The 22,251-nt window shown below is 41.7% G+C and overlaps 1 protein-coding gene across 1 annotated transcript in view; it reads right to left on the bottom strand.

Annotated features, from left to right (window-relative positions):
* Positions 1–21,103, bottom strand: part of LOC127574452 (chymotrypsin-like elastase family member 2A) — a 97,855-nt gene extending 76,752 nt beyond the window's left edge. The window contains exons 1-2 of the mRNA XM_052023469.1: positions 21,008–21,103; positions 19,886–19,962 (exon numbers count right to left, since the gene is read on the bottom strand). Of these exons, the coding sequence (XP_051879429.1) occupies positions 19,886–19,962; positions 21,008–21,050 (120 nt within the window). The 5' untranslated portion in view covers positions 21,051–21,103. The remainder of the gene's footprint in view (positions 1–19,885; positions 19,963–21,007) is intronic.
* Positions 21,104–22,251: the final 1,148 nt, after the last annotated feature.

Genomic DNA, 22,251 nt, shown 5'->3' with positions numbered 1-22,251 from the left:
ATAGGCTATCCTGTCATCACAACCAGAATGATCAAAAGAGTGCTGCACCTTGAAGTAGCCCCTTCCTGGTGGTGCTTTCAAATTCCCTTCCCGGTGGCGCTGCCATGTTCTCGAACCCTTAATTCTACTTCAGTTATTGCCACTTTACCATTTCTTTTTGCACTACTTCAGTTTGCACTACTATACTTTGCACCATTCTGTTGTTTTGTGCTCGTTGCTGTATTTATTGTATTTATTATTACCGTGTATACTGTTGACTCTGTGAGCTTCACGGAAGCAAGGAATTTCGTTGCATCCTGGTGTATACGAAAGTAAACTAAAATGAATCTGAATCTAAATCTGAATCTGAATTCCGCTACACATGAATTTTCGTGGCAAGAGCTAATTTGGAGTAGGGAATTATTCAATCATAAGTTGTTGACAATGATTTTCTAGTTACAGCTGATGAGATTGGTAGGGGTAGTTGTACTGATATTCCTTTATGGCAACTGTGTAAGTATATCATCTCAGGGTGAAGTGAATTGGAATAAAAACAAAAGTAAATGCTAGAAACACTTATCAGATTAAGCAGCATCTGTGGAAAGAGAAAGAGAATGAAACTTCATGTTATTCGGAATTTTTACCAAGTCTGACCAGCAAATTGTGCCCCTATTCCACAGGTTGTTATATAAAGCAGAGATTTGATATTGTGAGGCCAGGGTTGCCCAGGTAATCCCAATGTTTATGGAGCCTTCTTGGTAATAGTTTAGTGAGGACAGTTAGGGAGAGAGTGAAAACAAACAACTGTAGATCATAGCTGTTGCTGAAACCTAAAAGCAAAAGGAGAATGTTGGAAATGTCCAGCAGATTAGGTAGTATCTGTGGAGAGTTAACATTACAGATGTATAACCTTAGAGGAAAACTAGCCAGTTCTGATAGAAAGAGGAAAAATAATCTATCTGAAAACAATTGAATGCAAATTGAGTCTCCATTCAATCTGCAAGGATGACCCTGATCTTTCAATTGCCAGTCGCTTTAATTTTGCAATGTATTCACAATCTGACCTCTCTGTCTTTGTCCTCACATGCTATTCTAGATAAGCTCATTGTAAACTCAAGGAACAGCACCTCAGCTTCTGACCTGAGACATTACAGGACTCAGTTCAGGACTCAACTACAGGACTCAGGACTCAACACTGACTTCAACAGTTTCAGGTGATCAGCCATTCTAGTCTTCCAGCTAACACTTCCAGCATTCAGTTCTTTGTTTTTCTCTCTTCTTCTCCATCCTCCAGATACACCATTGCCATTCTCTTTTAGCCACATGTGTCATTCAATATCTTCTGGTCTCCACCCTATCACAAACTTTCTGTTTTGTTCCTTCCACCCTTCCGCCTTTCCTCTACGACTTAAAATTTGTTTTAATTCTAAATTTTCTTGATTCTAATTAAAGTCATCACCTTAAGATATTGACTCTGTTTGTCTTTCCACAGATGCCGCCTGACCTGCTGAGTATTTCCAGCATGTTTTGTTTTTATTTCATATTTCCAACATTATATTTTATATTGGATAACTATTTTAGCTCAGTGACCTTCTCTTGCGTGTTACAATAAAGAAGACATACCTGGTAAATCCAATCAATGTATGCTGATACACGAGTGAAAACAGTTGGCTTCCTTTCCAGTACACAGGAGGATGGTCCAAAGCTTACAATACCCTGAACATCCCAGGTTCCAGCATCATTCTGACAATTCAAAGGGCCACCAGAATCTCCCTGCAAACAAAACAGCAGACAATAATGTGAGAAAAATTTGTGCCTCAAATGCAATAAAAAAAGTCACAGATTATTCGTCCATTTTCAGATCCCTAAAATTAAAGTGGCAGCAGCCCAGAATTTCACCAGTGTCTGCAGAGCTGCATTAATTCATCACTGCACAGCAGGTCTATATCTGCTTGAAGTTCAGGAGCACCTAAAGCCCATTGCTGACTAGTGTATTTGTCTTATACACAGAAAGGACTTTCCTTTGCACACTGCACTGATGCAAAGCAAGCAATTCCTTCACCAACCCCACCCGCCCCCCCAACCATCCCCATCCCCACCCACACACACACACACAATCTGCTCAACACACTCTGTTCTTCCAGCAGATTATTTGTTGCTTTTTGCGGGAGGATTGGTTGGATAGCATGATCAATATTTGAGAGAGGTTAGTTCAGGTGACTGATGCTCGGGAGGGATTGAGTCAGGTGTCTGATAGAATGGAAGGGTCTTGTGAGGGTCTTGAGCTTAGATGGTACAGAGTCAGTACTGTAGGGGCCAGGGAGTTCCCCTTTAAACTGCATAGCAAACAGCATACCAAAAACCTAATTGGTTGTAAGAACCCAATGACAGATAATGCTTTTAACAACACATTTAACTTCTAGCAACACTCTAACATAAATATTGCATCAGGAATTAAGTCTATGACCAAAGTGGAAAATGACTCATCTGCACTTGTACGATTTGCAATGGGCTATACCTGGTCAGATTTCTGGAGTGGAGTGATTCAGCATTGTACTCTTCAAAAGAGCCATTTTCATTTCCATAATAAGGTGCAACCAAACCTCGAGTCAAGCATTCTCTTATGTTAGGATTAATGCACCTATGGACTTCACAAAGTTTCTTTTTCTGTACATATTCTAATCTTATTCCTAACCAAATATTTTTAACTTCCTTTTTTTAAACAATACCTCAACTCAGAATTAAATGTGACGTGTTTGGTGAGGCTTCTTGTTCAATATAAAACAAAACGATTTGTGTTGCCCAGCATATTTTTATCACTGATTCTCCATAAAATGGGTAATATGGGCTCTGGAATGGTGAACTGTTTACTGTGTGTTGGTTGTTGCAGGCTTACCTCCACGTCAAAAAGATGTGGCACCAAGTCCAACCATTGTGACTTGACATCTAAATTGGTATAATATAGATTGCAAACTGGATGCCACACTCTACTGGTGTGCCAATTTAGATTTTGGCACTGCCAGAGGAGTCTTTTAGTCGAGTTGGTAAAACCAAAACCCAACTGCCCTCTAAGATAGACTTAAAAAATCATTTGGCCCTTTTCAACTAAAGGCAGGGAAGTTATTTATGGTATCATGGGCAATAGCTTTGTCCTCAGTTAACATCACTAACTAGATTACCTGGTCTTTTCATAACACTGATTGAGGAAACTTGCTGTGTGCAGATCAGTTAGTGCATTTCTGACATGTCAAGTACTTCAGTGGTTGTTGTGAAAAGTGTTGTATGAATTCAAGTTTTACTTTTATCCTTCTGAAGATTATGGAGAATTCATGATGGAACAAGCCATGTGATTTTGTTTAGGGCTGATAGTGCATCTGGCATGTTATAACTGACTTTAGCAAGAATTTCACTGATAGTTCTGAAACAGACCAGGTGAAATCTCCAAATTCAGAACTAAACTGTTTGAGCATAGGCTGGGTAGAGAGGACTATTGCACTACTTTCAAAAGCTTTTAAAATATTTTATATTAATCTATGTTCTGTATTTTTAGTTCACCATACCTTTATAATGAGCTGTTTTGTTATAATTCTCTTGTAATTTATTTTACCAACTGAGGGGTTAGCCGGGAGACTGAGCCCCTCTGCAGTTCTACTATGCAGTCAGCTTTTGCTTTGATTTTCAATGGGATGCCTTGCCTTTCTGTGGTGCTTGTGTAGGTGAAAAAATATCTTCTTCCATGTTACAATGCAACACATCAAATCTTCATTGTCATTATGCACTTTCCCTTATATCTCACACAGGACTGGCACTGCTTCCCAGTGAAGTGAATGGCAGACAGTTTGCTCAAGCAGTTCCCATTTTGTTTAAACTATTGAACAAAATAGGAAATGGATAAAGTAATTTGTGCTTTTAGACAACCTATCATGCTTCAGGACACACCAAAGTGCTTTAGAGTCAGTTAATTGCTTCTGTGATGTGGTTGCTGTTGTAACAGAGGAAATACAGCAGCTAATGTGTTACAACCAGAGGAAATACAGGAGCTTATTTGGAATTTCCAAATAACAGCAGTGAGATTTATAATCAGATGTTGGTTGAGGAATACATATTGGACAGGACTTCGGGCAACCACTTGATCCATTATTTTGCTTCTTACTCTGTAGATATGCATCAGGGATTTTTTCTATCTGCTACTATCCATTTTTTCCACTCAGGCAGCTGTGAAAACCCAACCCCTTAGCCTTCAATTAACAGTTTCCTTTCATTATGATGAGGCTGGTAAATCATTGTGCAATACAATCCCTTCCTTGGATAGAAACTGAAAATGCTGGAAATACTCAGCAGGATAGGCAGTGTCTGTGGAGAAGGAAACAATAGATACCATTTTAGGTTGACAACCTTTCATTGATGAAAGGTCTTTGACCGGAAACCTTAATTCTGTTTCGCTCTCACAGATGCTGTCTGACTTCTTGAGTATTTCTAACATTTTCTGATTTTATTTCAGATTTACAGCATCTGTTGCTTTCGATTTTTTCAATTGCCTTCCTAGGTTAACCTGCTGAGGCATTGGACAATGCAATCCAAATCCAAATTGCTAATTAACTGAACAGTGTGCTATCAAGTTGAAGTATAAACCTGCGCTGTTCCTACCCCATGGGCTACTAGACCTCACATAATCTGGTGGAGTAGGTATAAAGACTGTACCACTACATTATAAAAATGGAGTTCATTACCATACAACCAGCAGTGACACCATCACCCCCTGCACAAATCATGTCTTGGGTGACCAGGCCTGACCACCATCTTGGTGATGTGCATGTAGCATAGTCCACCACTCGGAGCAAGGCTTGCTGTAGAATGGGAGCGGGAAGACCAAAAGCTGAAAGATTAAGAGAGCATAGAAGAGTTATTTAATTATATTTTGGTTATTTTTTAAATTTTACTATGCAATTTTGCTGCCAGACTCACACTGTCAGTTTTGCAGCCTGCTGATGAAGTGGTTGACGTGTGTAACGGGATGGGTCACTTACACTATGATTTCCTTTCTTTTGCACTATAACATTGTGCAATGATGTTAAGCTCCACAGATTAATTTGGGTAAACATCTTAAGCAATGAATCATAGAAAAAAATACAGCGTTATGCACAAGGAGACCATTCAATCTATTTCCTTACACTTTACTGGATTAAATTTCATTTGCCACCTTTCTGCCCAATTGACCAAACCATCCATATCTTCCCAGAGTTGAAAGCTTTTCTCCTCACTGTCAACAATGTGACCAATTTTTGGATCATCTATAAACTTTTTTGTAATGGCCAAATTATTAACAGCAGCAAGGGAATACATCCTTTCAAGATGTAAAGTAGGATATAGTGACACCTAATGGCAAAATGTCCAGGCTGCAATTTTGCTTCCATTTTACCATAGATAAAGGACATAATTTTCCCAGATACCTTAGGCAGTAAATGACATACCATGTCACCAAAAAAGAGTTTAAACTGAAACGCTGGTTTAGCCTGCATGTAGCAAACATTGCCACCTTGCTGTAGAATTAAAATCTGGGCTGGGAATGCCTTCCTTTGAGATTATTAAAGGGTACTACTTGTGGTCATTTAGGAAGTTGCAGGCCATTCTCTTCTAACAAGAGCAAGTGGATTGGGTGTAAGTATGTAATTCCAGAGGATCTGAGTAAATGCCTATCACCTTTCACTATTTATTTGCTCATGGAGGTTTTTTTTGAGGAAAGGAATAGGAGGTTATGATGCCAGGCAATGAAGTACCAACTGCTGAGTCAGGGATGGGCAGGAGGGGAAGTTGTCTCCCCCTCTCCTGTAGCACCCTAGGAACGGAGAACCTGTCTTCCTCTGGACCTCCTTCGCCTGGATTTCCAGGCTGATTTGTGTCCCCTGACTCTATCTATGGGTTTGGTATATGAGGAGTGATGAGGCAGACTGTGCTTGTACTCTCCTGAGTTTAGGAGGTGAACTTATTGAAGTATTCAAAATTCTTATGGGGCTTGACAGGTTAGATCAGAGTTAATCTTTCCCCCTAGCAGAAGGGAGCACTGTTTCACAAAAAGCAGTCAACCATTCAGGCCAGAGATGAGAAGAATTTCTCAGAATTCTCTACCCAAGAGGTCTGCAGAGGCTCAGTCAGTAAGTATATTCAAGACAGAGACTAGAGATTTTAGATATTAAGGAAATCAAAGGAAATGGGGACAGTGCAGGCGAGTAGCGGTGAAGAAGATGATCAGGCATCATCTTATTGAATGGCAGAGCAAACACAAGACCTTACTCATGGACTTGCATTGTTATGTTCTCAAGCCTGGTACTTTATTCCAGGCAGCACATTCCGCCCCCCCCCCCCCACCCCTAATGGAAATGGGTGGATGGAACACACATATTTGCTGCATTGTAGAGACTGCTTAACCAGTGTTTCAATGTTAACTCTGCTTTAGCACTTCCAGCCGTGCTCAAATTATGGTAATCACCATTAGGATGAAAACTGTGTTCAAACATTATCAGTTAAGCATTACCATTGCCAATATTTCATTTATTCATGAAAATATTCTCAAGCTGCCCACCTTGAACATCATGAACATTTTTATTGTGATTATTTGGACTGGAAATGATACCCTGAATGTTTAGCCATCTGAGAGAAACCTATGATAAACACCAGCAAAATTCCCTACATGAATATTCAATTACAGACTTTTTTAAATTAACTTTGCAGTCCACTACACTCATGACTGTGTGGCTAGGCACAGCTCAAACACCATCTATAAATTTACCGATGACACCACTGTTGGCAGAATCTCAGATGGCGATGAGGAGGCGTACAGGAGTGAGATAGATCGGCAACAACATCGGTTGGTGTCGCAACAACAACCTCGCACTCAATGTCAGTAAGACCAATGAATTGACTGTGGACTTCAGGAAGGGGAGGTCACATACCAGTATTCATTGAGGGGTCGGCGGTGGAAAGGGTGAGCAGCTTCAAGTTCCTGGGCGTCAACATCTCAGAGGATCTATCCTGGGCCCAACACATTGATGCAATCACGAAGAAGGCATGCCGGCAGCTCTACTTCATTAGGAGTTTGAGGAGATTTGGTATGTCACCAAAGTCTCTTGCAAATTTCTACAGATAAAGATTGGAGAGCATTCTGACTGGTTGCATCACTGCCTGGTATGGAGGCTCCAATGCCCAGGATTGCAAGGGGCCGCAGAGGGTTGTAGACTCAGCCAGCGACATCACAGGCACAACCCTGACTGCCACTGAGGACATCTTCAAGAGGCAGTACCTCAAGGTGGCGGCATCTATCATTAAGGACCCTCGTCACCTGGGACATGCCCTCTTCATGTTGCTACCATCGAGGAGGAAGTACAGGAGCCTGAAGACCCACACTCAATGTTTCAGGAACAGCTTCTTCCCCTCCACCATCAGATTTCTAAACAGTCCATGAACCCATGAACACTACCTTGTTATTCCTTTTTTGCACTATTTGTTTATTTTTGTAACTTACAGTTATTTTTATGTCTTGCATTGTCTTGCTACCACAAAACAACAAATTTCACAACACATGTCAGTGATAATAAACCTGATTCTCGTTCTCATTCTCTAGAAACTGATTGCATAATCCAACCAACCTTGAATATTATCCATACTCTATATTAGCCTCCTTCACTTTCTTTACTGGTTCCCACCCTACGATGTTCAACTAATTTCCTTTCGCTGGACTTAGTGATTTCCACATTCTACATGTAGCAGTGATTTCCACATTCTAATAATTATTTGTATAAACCCTTTATTTGATCTGTTCTGTGGTTGTCTTCTATTTATTGTCACATTGTTTTGTACTTACGTTCCGTTAATCCCCATCCTGTGATGTAACATGGGTACCCATCGGGAAGGATCTGACCAGGATGTGGTAAGGTAGCTACTTTTACATCATGAGTGGTATACGCAGGCTCTGCCAGTCGGATTAGGGCAATATCATTTCTGAAGTTCAAGGGATAGATATAAAATGTAATTCCTATATGCCTTACATTGGTAAAAGATTCCCAGTTATTCCTGAGTTAACAGATCACCAAACAAGTACTACAATGTTGCCAGGATTCAGGGGCCTGAGTTATAGGGAGAGGTTGGGTTGGCTAGGACTTTATTCCTTAGAGCCTAGGAGACCTTATAGATGCATATAATATCACAAGGGACATAGAGAGGGTGAATGCACACAATCTTTTTCCCAGGAAAAAGGAATCAAAAACTAGAGGGCATAGGTTTAAGGTGAGAGAGGAAAGATTTAAAAGGGACCCGAGGAGCAATTTCTTCATGCAGAGGTTGGTGCATATATGGAACAAACTGCCAGAGGAAGTAGTTGATACAAGTACAATAACAACATTTAAAAGATACTTTGACAGGTACATGGAAAGGAAAGGTTTAGAGGGATATCGGCCAAACGAGGGCAAATGGGACTAGCTTAGATGGGTGACTTGGATGGCATGGACAAGTTGGGCCGAAGGGCCTGGTTCCGTGCTGTATGACTCCATGACTCCAATTAACCTCCTTTATTTCTCCTCCATGAGGTAAGAGAGAAGAAATAAAGTCAGCCATCATTCTCATGGTTGAGCACTACTTTGTTGCTCTCTACCGGAAAGTTTAAATATCAATTTATTGAAACCAGTGTAACTTTTATTTACATTGTGCCTTTTATGATCTTAAACCATCCAAAGTGCTTTATAGACAATGAAGTACTGTAGATGTATAATCACTATTGTTTTCACAAAATTACTGGATGGTTACAGTACGGAAGGAGGCCATTCTGCCTGTGGTGTCCATACTGGCTCTATTAACAGCCTGTTCCACTCCCCAAACTTGTCTCTCTGCAAACTCTTTCAGCTACGATCCATTCCCCTTTTGAATGCTACAATTGAATCTGCCTCTACCACTACACTTGGCAATGGATTCCAGACAATAACCACTCTCTGAGTAAAAAAAAATTTACTCATGTTCTTGACCCTTCCCCCTGTGGTAGCTATCTGCTCTGTCTGTGCCTTTCCTGATTTTAAATACACCATCAGATGTTCCAGATAGAACAACTCCAGCTTCTCTATTCTATCTGCAAACCTAAACTCCCTCATCTTTGCAATCATTTTGGTAAATCTTTTCTGGATCATCTCTAAATAAATACCAGAAATACCTGTGAACCAAGGGCCTATTGAGAGCGAAGAAACAAAGGAAATAACTATTAGTGAAAAAAGTGCCAGAAAAGTTGATGATACTAAAAACCAATAAATCCCAGCAGCTCAGTGATCTAGGTTTCAGAATGGGGACTGGTACTTGGACCCCAGCAATTCACAACTTATATCAATAACTTGGCTGAGGGGATCAAATGTTATATTTCCAAGTTTGCCAATAATACCAAGGATTCATCAGGATGATGCCAGGGATGAAATGTTACAGTTGTGAGGAGAGACTGGATAAGCTGGTTTGTTTTCCGAGGAGCAGAGCAGGCTGAACGGGGAACCTGAAAGAGGTGTACAAAATTATGAAAGACGTAAAGAACTTAGAAGTATACAGTACAGGAATAGGCCCACCGGCCCATGATGTCTGCGCCAACCCTGATGCCAAATTAAATTAATCCCACCTGCCTGCACATGGTCTACATCCCTCCATTCCCTGCCTGTTCATGTGCCCGTCTAAATACCTCTTTAGCATTGCTATCATATCTGTTTCCACCACCTCCCCTGGCAGCACGTTCCAGGCAGTTCTCACTCTGTGTGTAAAAACTTGCATCACAAATCTCCATTATACTTTCCCCCTCACCCTAAAGCTATGCCCTCTGGTAATTGACACTTCTATTCCCGGAAAAAGACTCTGACTATCTACTCTTAGCTTCCGACGCTCAGGAAAAAACAATCCAAGTTTGTCCAACCTCTCCTTATAGCTAATACACTCCAATCCAGGCAACATTCTGGTGAACCTTTTATGCAACCCCTCCAAAGCATCCGCATCGTTCCTGTAATGCGGCGACCAGAACTGTACACATTACTCCAAATGTGGCCTAACAAGTTTTATACAATTGCAACACAACTTCCTTACTTTTATACTTAGTGCCCCGACTGATGAAGGCAAGCATGCCATGTGCTTTCTTTACCACCCTATCTACTGAAGGAGTTATGGACTGCACCCCAAGATCTCTCTGCACTTCAGTGCTCTAAAGGGTCTTGTCATTTACTGTATACTTTCTTCTTACATTTGATAGATCCCATTAGGCACTTGGGACTTATCCACCTTAATTTTCTTCAAGAAACCCAACACCTCTTCCTTCTTGATATCAACCCTGATATCATTTCCTCCACGTCCTTCTCCTTGGTGAATACCAATGCAAAGTGCTCATTTAGTACCTCGCCCGCTTCCTCTGGCTCCAGGTATAAATTACGTTCTTTGTTTTATATAGACAATAAGAAAGTTTTCCCCATGGTAGAGGTGTCTAAGACTAGAGTGCACAGGTTTAAGGTGAGGAATTAGAGTTTTACAGGAGATCTGCAGAAGAATTTTTTCACCCAGAGGGTGGTTGCTATCTGGAGCACACTGCCTGAGAAGGTGGTGGAGGCAGGTACTCTCACAAAATTTAAGAAACATCTGGATAAGCACTTGAATTACCAAGGCATAGTAGGTTGTGGACCAAGTGCTGATAAATGGGATGAGTACGGATAGGTACTTGATGGTCAGGATAGACATGGTGAGCTGAATGTCCTGTTTCTGTGCTGTATGACTCTACAACTCTTTGACTAAATTTGGTTAGATTATGAGTAGGGAGGAGGATGTCAAGAGATTTCAAGAAGTTGAAGGAGTAGATTTCCATTTTGTTCTCTTTTTGGTCCCACCTCTCCTCTTACAACCCATTACCTGCTGTCTATAGAATATTTTTGATTTCCCCTCTTCTATATTTACTGCCAGTCTTTTTTCAATCTCTCCCCTTGCCTCTGTAGCCTCCTTTTTACTTCCCCTCTGATTCTACTCTTTTTACCTGCTCACTTTTATTCTCTGTCTTTTTGGTCATTCAGGCTTTAATTTCCCTACCCTTCAGCCTCATGAAAATGTACTTAGACTGTAGCTGAAGCCTGTCCATCTCAGTTACTATTTTGCCTGCCAAACTTTGTTTCCAGTTTATTTGGCCCAGCTATGTTCCCTACCCATTGAAACGGACAGTTTCTCAAATGAACTAGCTTTCCCTTGGATTGGTCAATATTCTTTCCCATAGCTATTCTAAACCTTGTGATCTTATGACTGCTGTTTCCTCACTAATATTTCCTCCATTTGGCCTGGCTTATTTCTCAGAATCAGATCCAGCAATGCTCCTTTTGTCACTGGGCCAGAATAGTATGGAAATGCTGCAGCCAACTTAGACACAGCAGTATTCCACAAAAGGCAGCAAATAAAATGAGTGGCTTTAGTGATGTTGGTTGAGGGAAACATATTGCACAGGATAATGGAGGAATCCCTCCCTAGAAACTGGATTTCACTCATTTTTTGCTGTGATAAATGGGTACTATGTTTTTCCTTGATGCCAAATTGGGATCACCCAAAATACCTCAAAATTGGGACATCCTTACGTCAAGATATTGCTATTGTTATTCTCTGCCATCCACAAGCAGTGGAACCCATTCCTTTATCAGTAGTGTTTGTCTGGAAAAGGACAACATAAAGAAATCTCTCGGATTGACTCAGTAACAATAAAACTGATGTCCCTGTGGGGACCTGTTAAATCAAACATGGTTCATAATTTGCTGTGGGGTTAGCTTTTGTTTAGCAGTATTAAAAAGAAGGCTGAAGGCTGATTTCCAATGCTATGCAGGTTGATGAAGCCATCAGATATGTGAAATACAACAGGGACATGACACCTGGGTTAAGGCAAATCAGAACACAAAGGGCCTGCTCCAATTTCCCAATAGGCAGAAATGGCCACAGACTCATTGAAACATGTGCAAAAGAACATTTATGCATTAAAGAATAGGCAGCAATTTGTCTTTTCCAACCTAACTTATAAGCCCCCCACTGCTTTTTGTTCAGTACTTTCAATTATGTACTGTATGTCCTGTATTGGTAGGGAAGGTTTAAATTGTAGAGAGGAGGAGAGATAGAGAGGGAGTGGGATGGAGAATCAAACTGACAAGCGACAAGAAGCCCTTAACTGTGGTTTCCCCTTTACCATGGTTGAAAGAGTTCTTAACCACGCTTCTATTTTCATGCTTCTGTTCTCACCCCTTATGAATGCTGGTGACTCAAATTAACTTCTGGAGTTAGTTTTTCAAGTACAATAACCAAAATGAAAAGCAGAGAATGTATGTTGAACTAGTATAGAACTTTCTTTGAACTGAAATTGCCAGTTTCACCCTCCATGTTATGAAAGGTAAATAGTGATATTTAAGGAAGTGTAAAAAACTATAATAGACATGTCTATTAGGAAAGAGTGAAAATGCTCAGGGCCTTCACTGTAGAATGGAATACACTGAAGGGGTAACCTGATAAAAAATATGAAAGGCTTTCCTTGGGTGGACATAGTCAAGACTGTTTAACGTGTCAGATATCAGAATAAAAGGTCATAAATATGAGTTGCTATGAACTCAAAAGGAATTCAGGAGAAAGTTTTTAACTGAGAATGTTAAAATGTGGAACTCACCATAAGGAGGAGTGGTGGAGGTGGGTGGTCAGTATAGGTGCAAGTGAATGAAACATATGAGTAAGAAAGAAAGAGAAGGTTAGAAAATGTTGAAAGAGAAGGTTAGATGGAGAAGAGTAGGAGGTTTAAGTGGAACATAAATACTGGCATGTATCTGTTGAGCAAAGTGACCTGTTACTGTACTGCAGAAACTAGTATATATACTTGTATAATTCCAGGCTGCAGGCTGTGATTTGCTCTTGCCTATTACAACATCCTTATGTGGAATAAGGTCTACCACTATTCCTTGATCTATGAAGGGATACATTCCTGCTAAGCTTAATGTTAAGTGAATTTTTGTAAATTGAAAAGACTGGGTGAAATGCATTATAGATGTTTCATTGCAGTGTATTCCTATGGTAGAGAGCGGCAAATTATTTGTTGTAGTGTAAAAACGGTTCATAAATTGTAGACACATACCCTAAAGAGTCAATGGCATTATAGCAAAAATTAGCAAATCAAACATTTGTAAATCAAGCAATTCCTGTACTTTCCATAAACATACTGTAGTTTTACACTTGCCAAACATACTGTAGTCTTACACTGGTCATCATGATTCCTTTCTACACCTTCTTGGAATAAAAGAGTTGCTTCAATTAATGGCATTTATTACCCACCCCTCTTTAACATTAGAAGGTGGCAGTGGGTCTTCCTGTGCGATTAACTTTGCTAAATCACTTTAGAATGCCTCGAGTGATGTTAGACTAGGTGCTCCAAGACAGAGTATAGTGGATTTCCTTCCTAATGGGTATAACAATTTGACAGTTGCTGCCACATATTGAAACCACAAGTCTCAAAGTGTTATGGTGAGGTTTGAACTTGTGTTTACTGCATTACTAGTCCAGCAACATAACCACGTACTGTGCTCTAGGACCAGTAAGTAGTAGAAAATCAAGGCCACAAATTTGTTAAGCAGCATGCATTTCCATTGTGCATAGCAGCATAATGGGCTCATATATTTATAGGAGAGTATTTTGTACTTTCCTGAAACTAACAGTGGAAAATCCACAAATATTGCTGCTGATATTATACTTAAAAGTATTTCCTCCCAGTTCTTTTAGTTATGGATGAGGGCTGACAATTCTAATGAAAAATCTAGGGCATAATTTCATAGAGAAATACTTTATAGAAGAGAGCCATTGATTGTGAAAATAATCTGGACAATTTATATCATCCTTGTATCACTGAGACACAAAAACAAATTGTAAGGAAGAGTTTCTTGTACACTTGCTGCAGCTTGTGTCTCTCAGAAATATTTCAGATACTTCATGCATAATTGATTATTCTTGAAGTGCGCCAACAGTCATTAAGTAGACAGACGTACCTGCTGTGCAACTATAGAATAATTCGTAAAAAGAGCTCTCAATAGTTGAAAGTTCTAAATTTTAAAATTGTTAATTACCCATTTTCAAGATACATTGGGTTCCATTTAGGATGAATGATGATTGATTGAGCATGTCTCAAATATTCATTGCCTTTGTGCTGCAGATCGTGCTCTCCAAGAACAACAGCAAATCTTCCCGGGACGCTGAAAGGAAAACAGGAAAGATTTCCTTCAATGTAACACCTTTCACAACCGAAGGAAACCGTAAAGCATCTTACAGTTAGTTAAGGAGTTCTGAAATGCTGCCTTTATTGTAAAGTAGAAAATGCAGCAGTCGGTTTGCTTACAACAAACTCTCATGGTTACAGGGAAAAACTGACCAGATGTAATCTGTTTTACTAATATTGATTGAGGGGTAAATATTGGCCAGGATAACATCTCATAGGAAACAGGAAATAAAATTCCGTAATTAATTACGAACACATGTATGGGAGATTCTCGTTTGAGGTGGAACCAGAAGGGAGGACTTTTTCCAACCCATCAATACTATCCTAGCCCTTGCACTTTTTCTTTGGATAGGGATTCATTTGGCAACCAGTGGGTTACTCCAGTGGGCTAAGGCATCAGCAAGCAAAAATCCCACTAAAGGTGGAGACTTCCTGCAGTGCAACTGCTATTGCATTTCCAAAGATGGGAACTCATAATTTAAAAGGATTTAAAGCCAAAAAATGATGCAAATTGTCAAACATTATACTGTTTGACCAAACTTAGGGTCTAAAAAGATACCACTGCATATACATCCGTGTGACAGATATCAAATTATCCATAAATTTCAATTAATTGCTCTAGATAATGTAGATAATGAAAAACTATCCTTCACTTTTTCACACTCCTCCCCTCTTTCCCTGACTCCCGCCTCCCCTCGGCTCACACTCCTCCCACCTCCCATTACTCTCTTCTCCTTCTTATGACCCCACTCCTTTCTCCAGCTTCAACCTCTGCTGGATCTTCACTATCTTCTCCATCCTCCCCCTCTATGATGCTAAATGGTCAGTCCTCAACAGAGACCTTAGGTTTGTACCCCTGCACCCATACCTCAACAAGTTCCCAGCCCATCATGATGTCAAGCCTTTCCTCTGTCATCTCCGCCTTTGTGCCTATTTCTTTGGCAAGGAGTCCTCACCCCCTGCTGATGACCCCTTCTCATGTCTCTAACACTCCCCTTCCTCTTGGACACCCCCTTCAGGCCTTTTTCCCTCTCTTAACCTTTCCATCTCTAATTGCTGATATGACATCAACCACAGCGATTTCTCCACTCCCCTCGTCAACTCTAACCTCAACCCCTCCGAATATGCAGCCCTCCATTCACTTTGCACCAATCCCAACCTAGTCATCAAACTCACAGGCAAGGACGGTGCTGCTCAAGTCTAACAGGCTGACCTCTACCTTGCAGATGGCAGCTCTCGGATACGTCCTCATACGTCCCCTGGAGCATGACCCCACCAATGAACACCAGGCCACAGTCTCCCGCACTTACACACATCTCATCATATCAGGAAATCCCCCCTCCACAGCCTCCAACATGACAGTGCCCCAACCCTGTACTTCCTGCTGCTATCTGTTACCCAAGATCCACAAACAGGACTGTCCTTGTAGGCCCATTATTTCTGCCTGCTCTTGCTCCAATGAACTTATCTCCTCATACCTTGACTCCATCCTGTCTCCTGTCTCCTCTTCTCCAGTCCCTTCCCACCTACACCTAGCATACCTCGCTGCTCGACCTGCTGAGTTCCTCCAGTAGATACTTTGTCATACTATTCTTCACTTTATCCAAAGGATGCAGCCTGTGCTTAGAGAGGAGTACATTCAAAACTAACAATAGTTCAATAAATGAGTTGTGGAACTGGACTCCAGCCCAGTGATTAACAGAGTCCAATATATACTGAATAGACTCTTTCCATAAAAAAACATATAGGAACAACAAGTGATTGTGCACCCAAAACTCCCCACCACTGAGAGTTTTTCTCACTTGACATCTGAACCTGTTGCAGAGTAATTGATAGAAATTAATTCTTGTGATCAATTAATAATTCTATTTTTGTTAAATCATAGGACTGCAGGGAGAAAGACTGTTTGCCTCAAATGATTTTATAAATTTTTATCAGGTTGTTTCTCAGCCTCCAGCGCTCCATAAACAACAATCCAAGTTTGTCCAACCTCTCCTTATTGCTAATACTCTCCAATCCAGGCAATATTCTGGTAAACCTCTTCTGCACCCTCTCCAAAGCCTCCACATCCTTTCTGTAATTCGGTGACAGAACTGCACACAATACTCCAAATGTGGCCCAACCAAAGCTTTATGCCATTGAAACATAACTTGTTAACTTTTATACTTAATTCCCTGACTGATGAAAGCAAGCATACCGTACACCTTCTTATCACCCTATCCACCTGTGTTAGCACTTTCAAGGAGCTATGGACTTGCACCCCAACATCCCACTGTACATCAATTCTCCAAAGGTTCCTGCCATTTACTGTATACTTACCTCTTGCATTTAACCTCCCAAAATTCCATCTGCCATTTCTCCACCCAAGTTTACAATTGATTCATATCCTGCTGTATTCTTTGATAACCTTCCTGCTGTCAACAACTCCGCCAATTTTCGTGTCATCTGGAAACCTACTAATTAGACCATCTACATTTTCTTCCAAATCATTAATATATGTTACAAACAACAGTGGTCCCAGCACTGATCCTTGCAGAACAGCACTGGTCACAGACCTCCAGTCAGAGAAATAACCCTCTACTTTATGACCAAGCTAATGTTGGATGCAATTTCCCAGCTCATTGTGGATCCCATGTTACTTAATCTTCTGGACCAGCCTACCATGAGGGACTTTGTAAAATACTTTACTAAAGTCCAGAGACACAAAAAATTCTGCAGATGTTGGAATCTGGAGCAATACACGAAAAGTGCTGGAAGAACTCAGCAGGTCAGGCAGCATCCATGGAGGGAAATAAACAGTCGATGTTTCGGGCCGAGACCCTTCATCAGGACTGGAAAGGAAGAGGGCAGAAGCCAGAAGGTGAGGGGAGGGGGAAGATCACACACAGGCAGGTGATAGACAAGTCCAGGTGAGGGGGATGGTAGGTGGATGGGGGAGGGGGGGATGATGTAATAAGCTGAGAGGTGATAGGTAGAAGAGGCAAAGGGCTGAAGAAGGAGGAATCCGGTAGGAGATGGCAGTGGACCATGGAATAAAGGATGGGGGAGGGGAGGAGATGAGATGGCCAAGTTATCAAGGTGGGGGAAGGAAGCCACGGGAATAAGGGAAGACAAAGGAGTTGGGGGGAAGAAAAAGGGAGTGGGGTTACCGGAAGTTAGAGAAATCGATGTTGGGCCATCAAGTTGGAGACTCTCAAGGTGGAATATGAGGTGTTCTTTCCCCCAACCTGCGTCTGGCCTCTACGTGGCAGTAGAGGAGGCTATGAATACACATGTCAGTATGGGAGCGGGATGTGGAATTCAAGTGGGTGGCCACTGGGAGGTCCTGGCTGTTGTGGTGGACAGAACGAAGGTGCTCGATGAAGTGGTCACCCAATCTCCATCAGGTCTCACCGATGTACAGGAGGCCGCACCGGGAGCACTGGCTGCAATAAATGACATCCTTGGACTCACAGGTGAAGGGCTGCCTCACCTGCAAGGATTGTTTGGGACCTTGAATAGTGGTGATGGAGGAGGTGTAGGGTCAGGTGTAGCACTTGGTGCGGTTGCAGGCATAAGTGCCGGGGGGTTATCAGTGGGGAGGGATGAGTGGACAAGGGAGTTGTGGAGAGAGCGGTCCCTGCAGAAGGCAGAGAGAGGGGGTGAGTGGACGATGTGTCTGGTGGTAGGATCCCATTGGAGGTGGCAGAAGTTGTGGAGAATGATGTGTTGAATACGGAGGCTCGTGGGGTGGTAGGTGAGGACAAGGAAAACCCTGTTCCTGTTATGTCGGTGGAGGGAGGGGCTGAGGGCAGACGTGTGGGAAATGGAGGAGATATGGGAAAGGGCAGCATTGAAGGTGATAGAAGGGAAACCCTGCTTACTGAAAAAGGAGGACCTCTCTGATGCCCTAGAATGGAAAGCCTCATCATGGGAATAGATGCAGTGGAGGCAGAGAAACTGGGAGAAGGGGATGGCATTCTTACAAGTGACAGGGTGGGAAGAGGTGTAGTCAAGGTAACTGTGGCAGTCAGTGAGTTTGTAGGAAATGTCTGTGGTTAATCTGTCTCTGGAGATGGAGACAGAGAGATCCAGAAAGGGGAGAGAGGTGTCAGAGATGGATCAAGTGAATCTGAGAGCAGGGTGGAAGTTGGAGGCAAAGTTGATGAAATTGACAAGCTCAGCATAGGTGCAGGAAGCAGCGCCAATGTAGTCATCAATGTAGCGGAGAAAGATTTGGGGGGCATTACTGGTGTAGGCTTGGAACATGGCCGACAAAGAGGCAAGCATAGCTGGGGCCCATGCGGGTACCCATGGCTACACCTTTAGTCTGAAGAAAGTGGGAGGAGCCGAAAGAGAAGTTGTTAAGGGTGAGTTCCACCAGACAGAGAAGGGTGGCAGTGAAGGGCAATTGGTTTGGTCTGTCATTGAGAAAGAAACGGAGAGGCTGAAGGCCTTCCTGATGGAGGATGGAAGTATACAGAGACTTGTGGAAGAGGTGGAGATGAGGCGGTCAGGGCTGGAGAACTGGAAGATGTTGAAATGATGGAGACTATGTGAAGTGTCTTGGACATAGATAGGAAGGGACTGAACCAAGTGGGACATAATCCATGTAGACAACATCCACTGCCCTACCTGCATCAATCATCTTCATCATGTTCTCAATAGACTAAATCAACTTTGTGAGACAGGAGCTCCTCGGCTTGCTTCCATGCTGAATATCAGTACAAATAAAAATAATACAACACTTATCTTAATATAACAGACTTACTCAACAATGCAATGTGCAGCAGTCATGACCCAATTTGCAGAAATGAGGCTTCCACCACACAAATGTTGGAAGAAGTCAGGGTCGAAGTCATAAGCAAACTGCAGAGAGGCCTAAAATAAAAAAAAGGCCTTGGATTATTTTCCTTTTTGGTACAAGATAGACTCAGGCTTGGAAAACTGTTTGAATGGCAAAGATGTGCCCATGCTTGGTATGTACCAGAAGAGTGCCTTTGAAACTTGAGCTCAGAACATTAATAAGGTTCACTGGATTACGGAAATGCAGTTCTGAAGCATCACTATGTGGCATAAAGGAAAGGCAAAGAATCAAGGAAATATGTATCCTCACATCAAACAAAAAATTAAGGAAAAATGTGTCCTTGCATTAAACAATTTCTCCTTCAGATTAAACATTGCTGTTGAGCTGTGGATACAAAACTGGTATTCTGTGCTAGTCACAGGGCGACGTGGTGGTCAGGCCTAGGAAGAGGAATGGAAGGAAGGAGGGAGTTCTGAGAACTATCTTGAATGCATCTGTAATGAATTCATGCGGATACAGAAAACAAAACTAAAAATTTCCTTTCTTTAAGTACCTTTGATGAGACAATTAAATGCTTAACTTAATTCATATGGCAAACTTTACCATTTTGTACCTATATTTAACATTTAATGAATTACAATCAACAGAGACAATGCATATATTATATGTATATTATATATATGTTATGTGACAGAAAACTCCATATATCATAAAGAAGAGCACATCCATGGAGTCATATGGGACTCTGTTTACTTGATAAACTCAATTTTCAAAACTGTAAGGCTGATATTTTCTTCCAACTATCCTATTGTGCATCATCAGTGTGCTAAGAATTAATAAAGTTTGCTTACCTGCCATGGCCAGCTGTGAGGCTTTGCTTCCTGCCCACCAACAACACGCCCTGTGAGTGGGTTCGCAGCTATAGCCCCTACCACGTAGAAAGGGAACATAAAAACAAATTAAGTAGAAGTAATTTCATTGACATTTAACATGGGAAGAAATTGCCTTAAGAGTAGTTATTGTTTTTAATTCCTTTGCTTTCCAAACTGGCAATGAAGTAAAAACAATTTTAATTCATGGTCTTACTGAGGCAAAGAGTCAAGAGCAGGTACTGGAACATGTTGAAACCTGGACTAAGCTTAATTGTCAACCAATTTCTCATAGATATATACATTCTTGCATGCGTCACAAGATATTGTCCATTCCAATATATTAGATAACAACCGTTCAAAGGCCATTACCTTATTAGACTGTGCCAAAACTGCCTGTGAAATTGACCAGACCCACTAAAAGTCATCAGTAAAGAAAATTATTTACATTGATTGGCAATCTTGATTCATACTTTTTCCTATGCTGTTTGCTGTAAGGACTATTCCAAAGACTTTCCAGGAAGATATCTTTGAGATTTCCTTCTTTTGACACTACCATGTCTTGCCCTCTACTGTGGTTGTCAGAGTCCTCTACCACATCTATTTCCTGCAACTTCACACTCACCCCTTCTTCTCCCAGGACCAGAAGGTTCTCCTGGTTTTCATCTTCTACCCCACTGATCTCTGAATGCAGCGGATTATCCTTTCTATGTTCTGCCACCTTCAATGTAGTTCTGTCTCCAGGCACACCCTTCCCTTCCCTTCCCTTCCCTTCCCTTCCCTTCCCTTCCCTTCCCTTCCCTTCCCTTCCCTTCCCTTCCCTTCCCTTCCCTTCCCTTCCCTTCCCTTCCCTTCCCTTCCCTTCCCTTCCCTTCCCTTCCCTTCCCTTCCCCTCCCCTCCCCTCCCCTCCCCTCCCCTCCCCTCCCCTCCCCTCCCCTCCCCTCCCCTCCCCTCCCCTCCCCTCCCCTCCCCTCCCCTTCCCCTCCCCTTCCCTTCCCGTGCCACAGTCCCTTTGTGTCTTCCTAGTCTGTTTTTCATCTCTAGAAGCCACCCTTTTTATGGCTCTTTACTATAGAACTGCAGTAGATATAACACCTTCTTACCATTCAGACACAAACAATCCTTCCAGGAGGTGCAGTGATTCATTCAGACTTTTTCTAATCGAGTTTATTGCATTCAATGTTCGTGTTGTAGTCTCCTCTACATTGGAGAAAACATTTGCAGATTAGGTGACAACACTGCAGAACACCTCTGTTTAGTCCACAAGGATAACCTAATCTTCATGTTGCCTGCCATTTTAGCTCTCCATCCCACTCACACTCTGAGCTATCCATCTGTGGCCTTCTACACAGTTCCAACGACGGTCAACATAAGTCTGAGGAACAGTATTTCATCTTCCATATTGGCACATTGCAGGACTCAATAACAAGTTGAACAATTGCAGATAAGAGTTTTTCTGTTTGTGTGAGAACTGGCCAATGCTACTGTGAGATTATCCACTGTAGTATTAACACCGTTTATCTCTCTCCATAGACACTGCCTGATCTACTGGGTACTTGCAACATTTTAAATCTTAAATTTTGAACCCTCAGCTAATGGAAACTAATCCTTCCTACTTACTCTGTCCAGCCCCCTCATATAATCCTGTACTTCATTTTTGTCTTCTTCACCCTCCTCTGATCAAGGAAAACAACCCCAACCTACCAAATTTTCTCTCATAGCTACAACTTTCTAGCTGAGGCAACATCCTCATAAGTCTCCTCTGCACATCTCCAATATAATCACATCTTCCTCTCATGCGTGTTGACCGGAACAGCAAGTAGTACTCAAATTGTGGCCTAATATTGTATACAGTGTGAGGATAACCTCCATGCTTTTATATTCTATGCCTCAGTTAATAAAGGAAAGCATCTAGTGTGCTTTTTTAACCATTTTATTGACCTGTCCTGCTATCTTTAAGGATCTGTTAACCTGAACTCCAAGTTATGTTTGTTCCTCCACGACTCTCAATATCCTCCCATTTACTCTATATTCCCTTGCCTTGTTGCTCCACCTGAATTGGCTAGCTTGTCCATAAATTCTTTCAGTCTTTCCCATTCACTGTCAATTACTTGGAAAATTTTTGTATCATTGGTAAAGCAGAAATGAGTCCCTGCCCTATGGAACCCCATTGGTAACAAACCTCCTGTCACAACAATGCATTTCAAGCATTATCCTTTGCTTTCCGTCACTTAGTAGATTTTGGATCCAATGTGCCTTTCTCTCATGGATCCTTTGGGCTTTTACTTAGAACAAAGTTAATGTGTGTCTCTTAAACACTAACCAGGATAGAACATAGAACATAGAA

Source organism: Pristis pectinata, chromosome 9 (genome assembly GCF_009764475.1).
Source record: "Pristis pectinata isolate sPriPec2 chromosome 9, sPriPec2.1.pri, whole genome shotgun sequence".
Taxonomy (NCBI): Eukaryota; Metazoa; Chordata; class Chondrichthyes; order Rhinopristiformes; family Pristidae; genus Pristis; species Pristis pectinata.
This window is presented reverse-complemented; position numbering and strand designations above follow the sequence as displayed.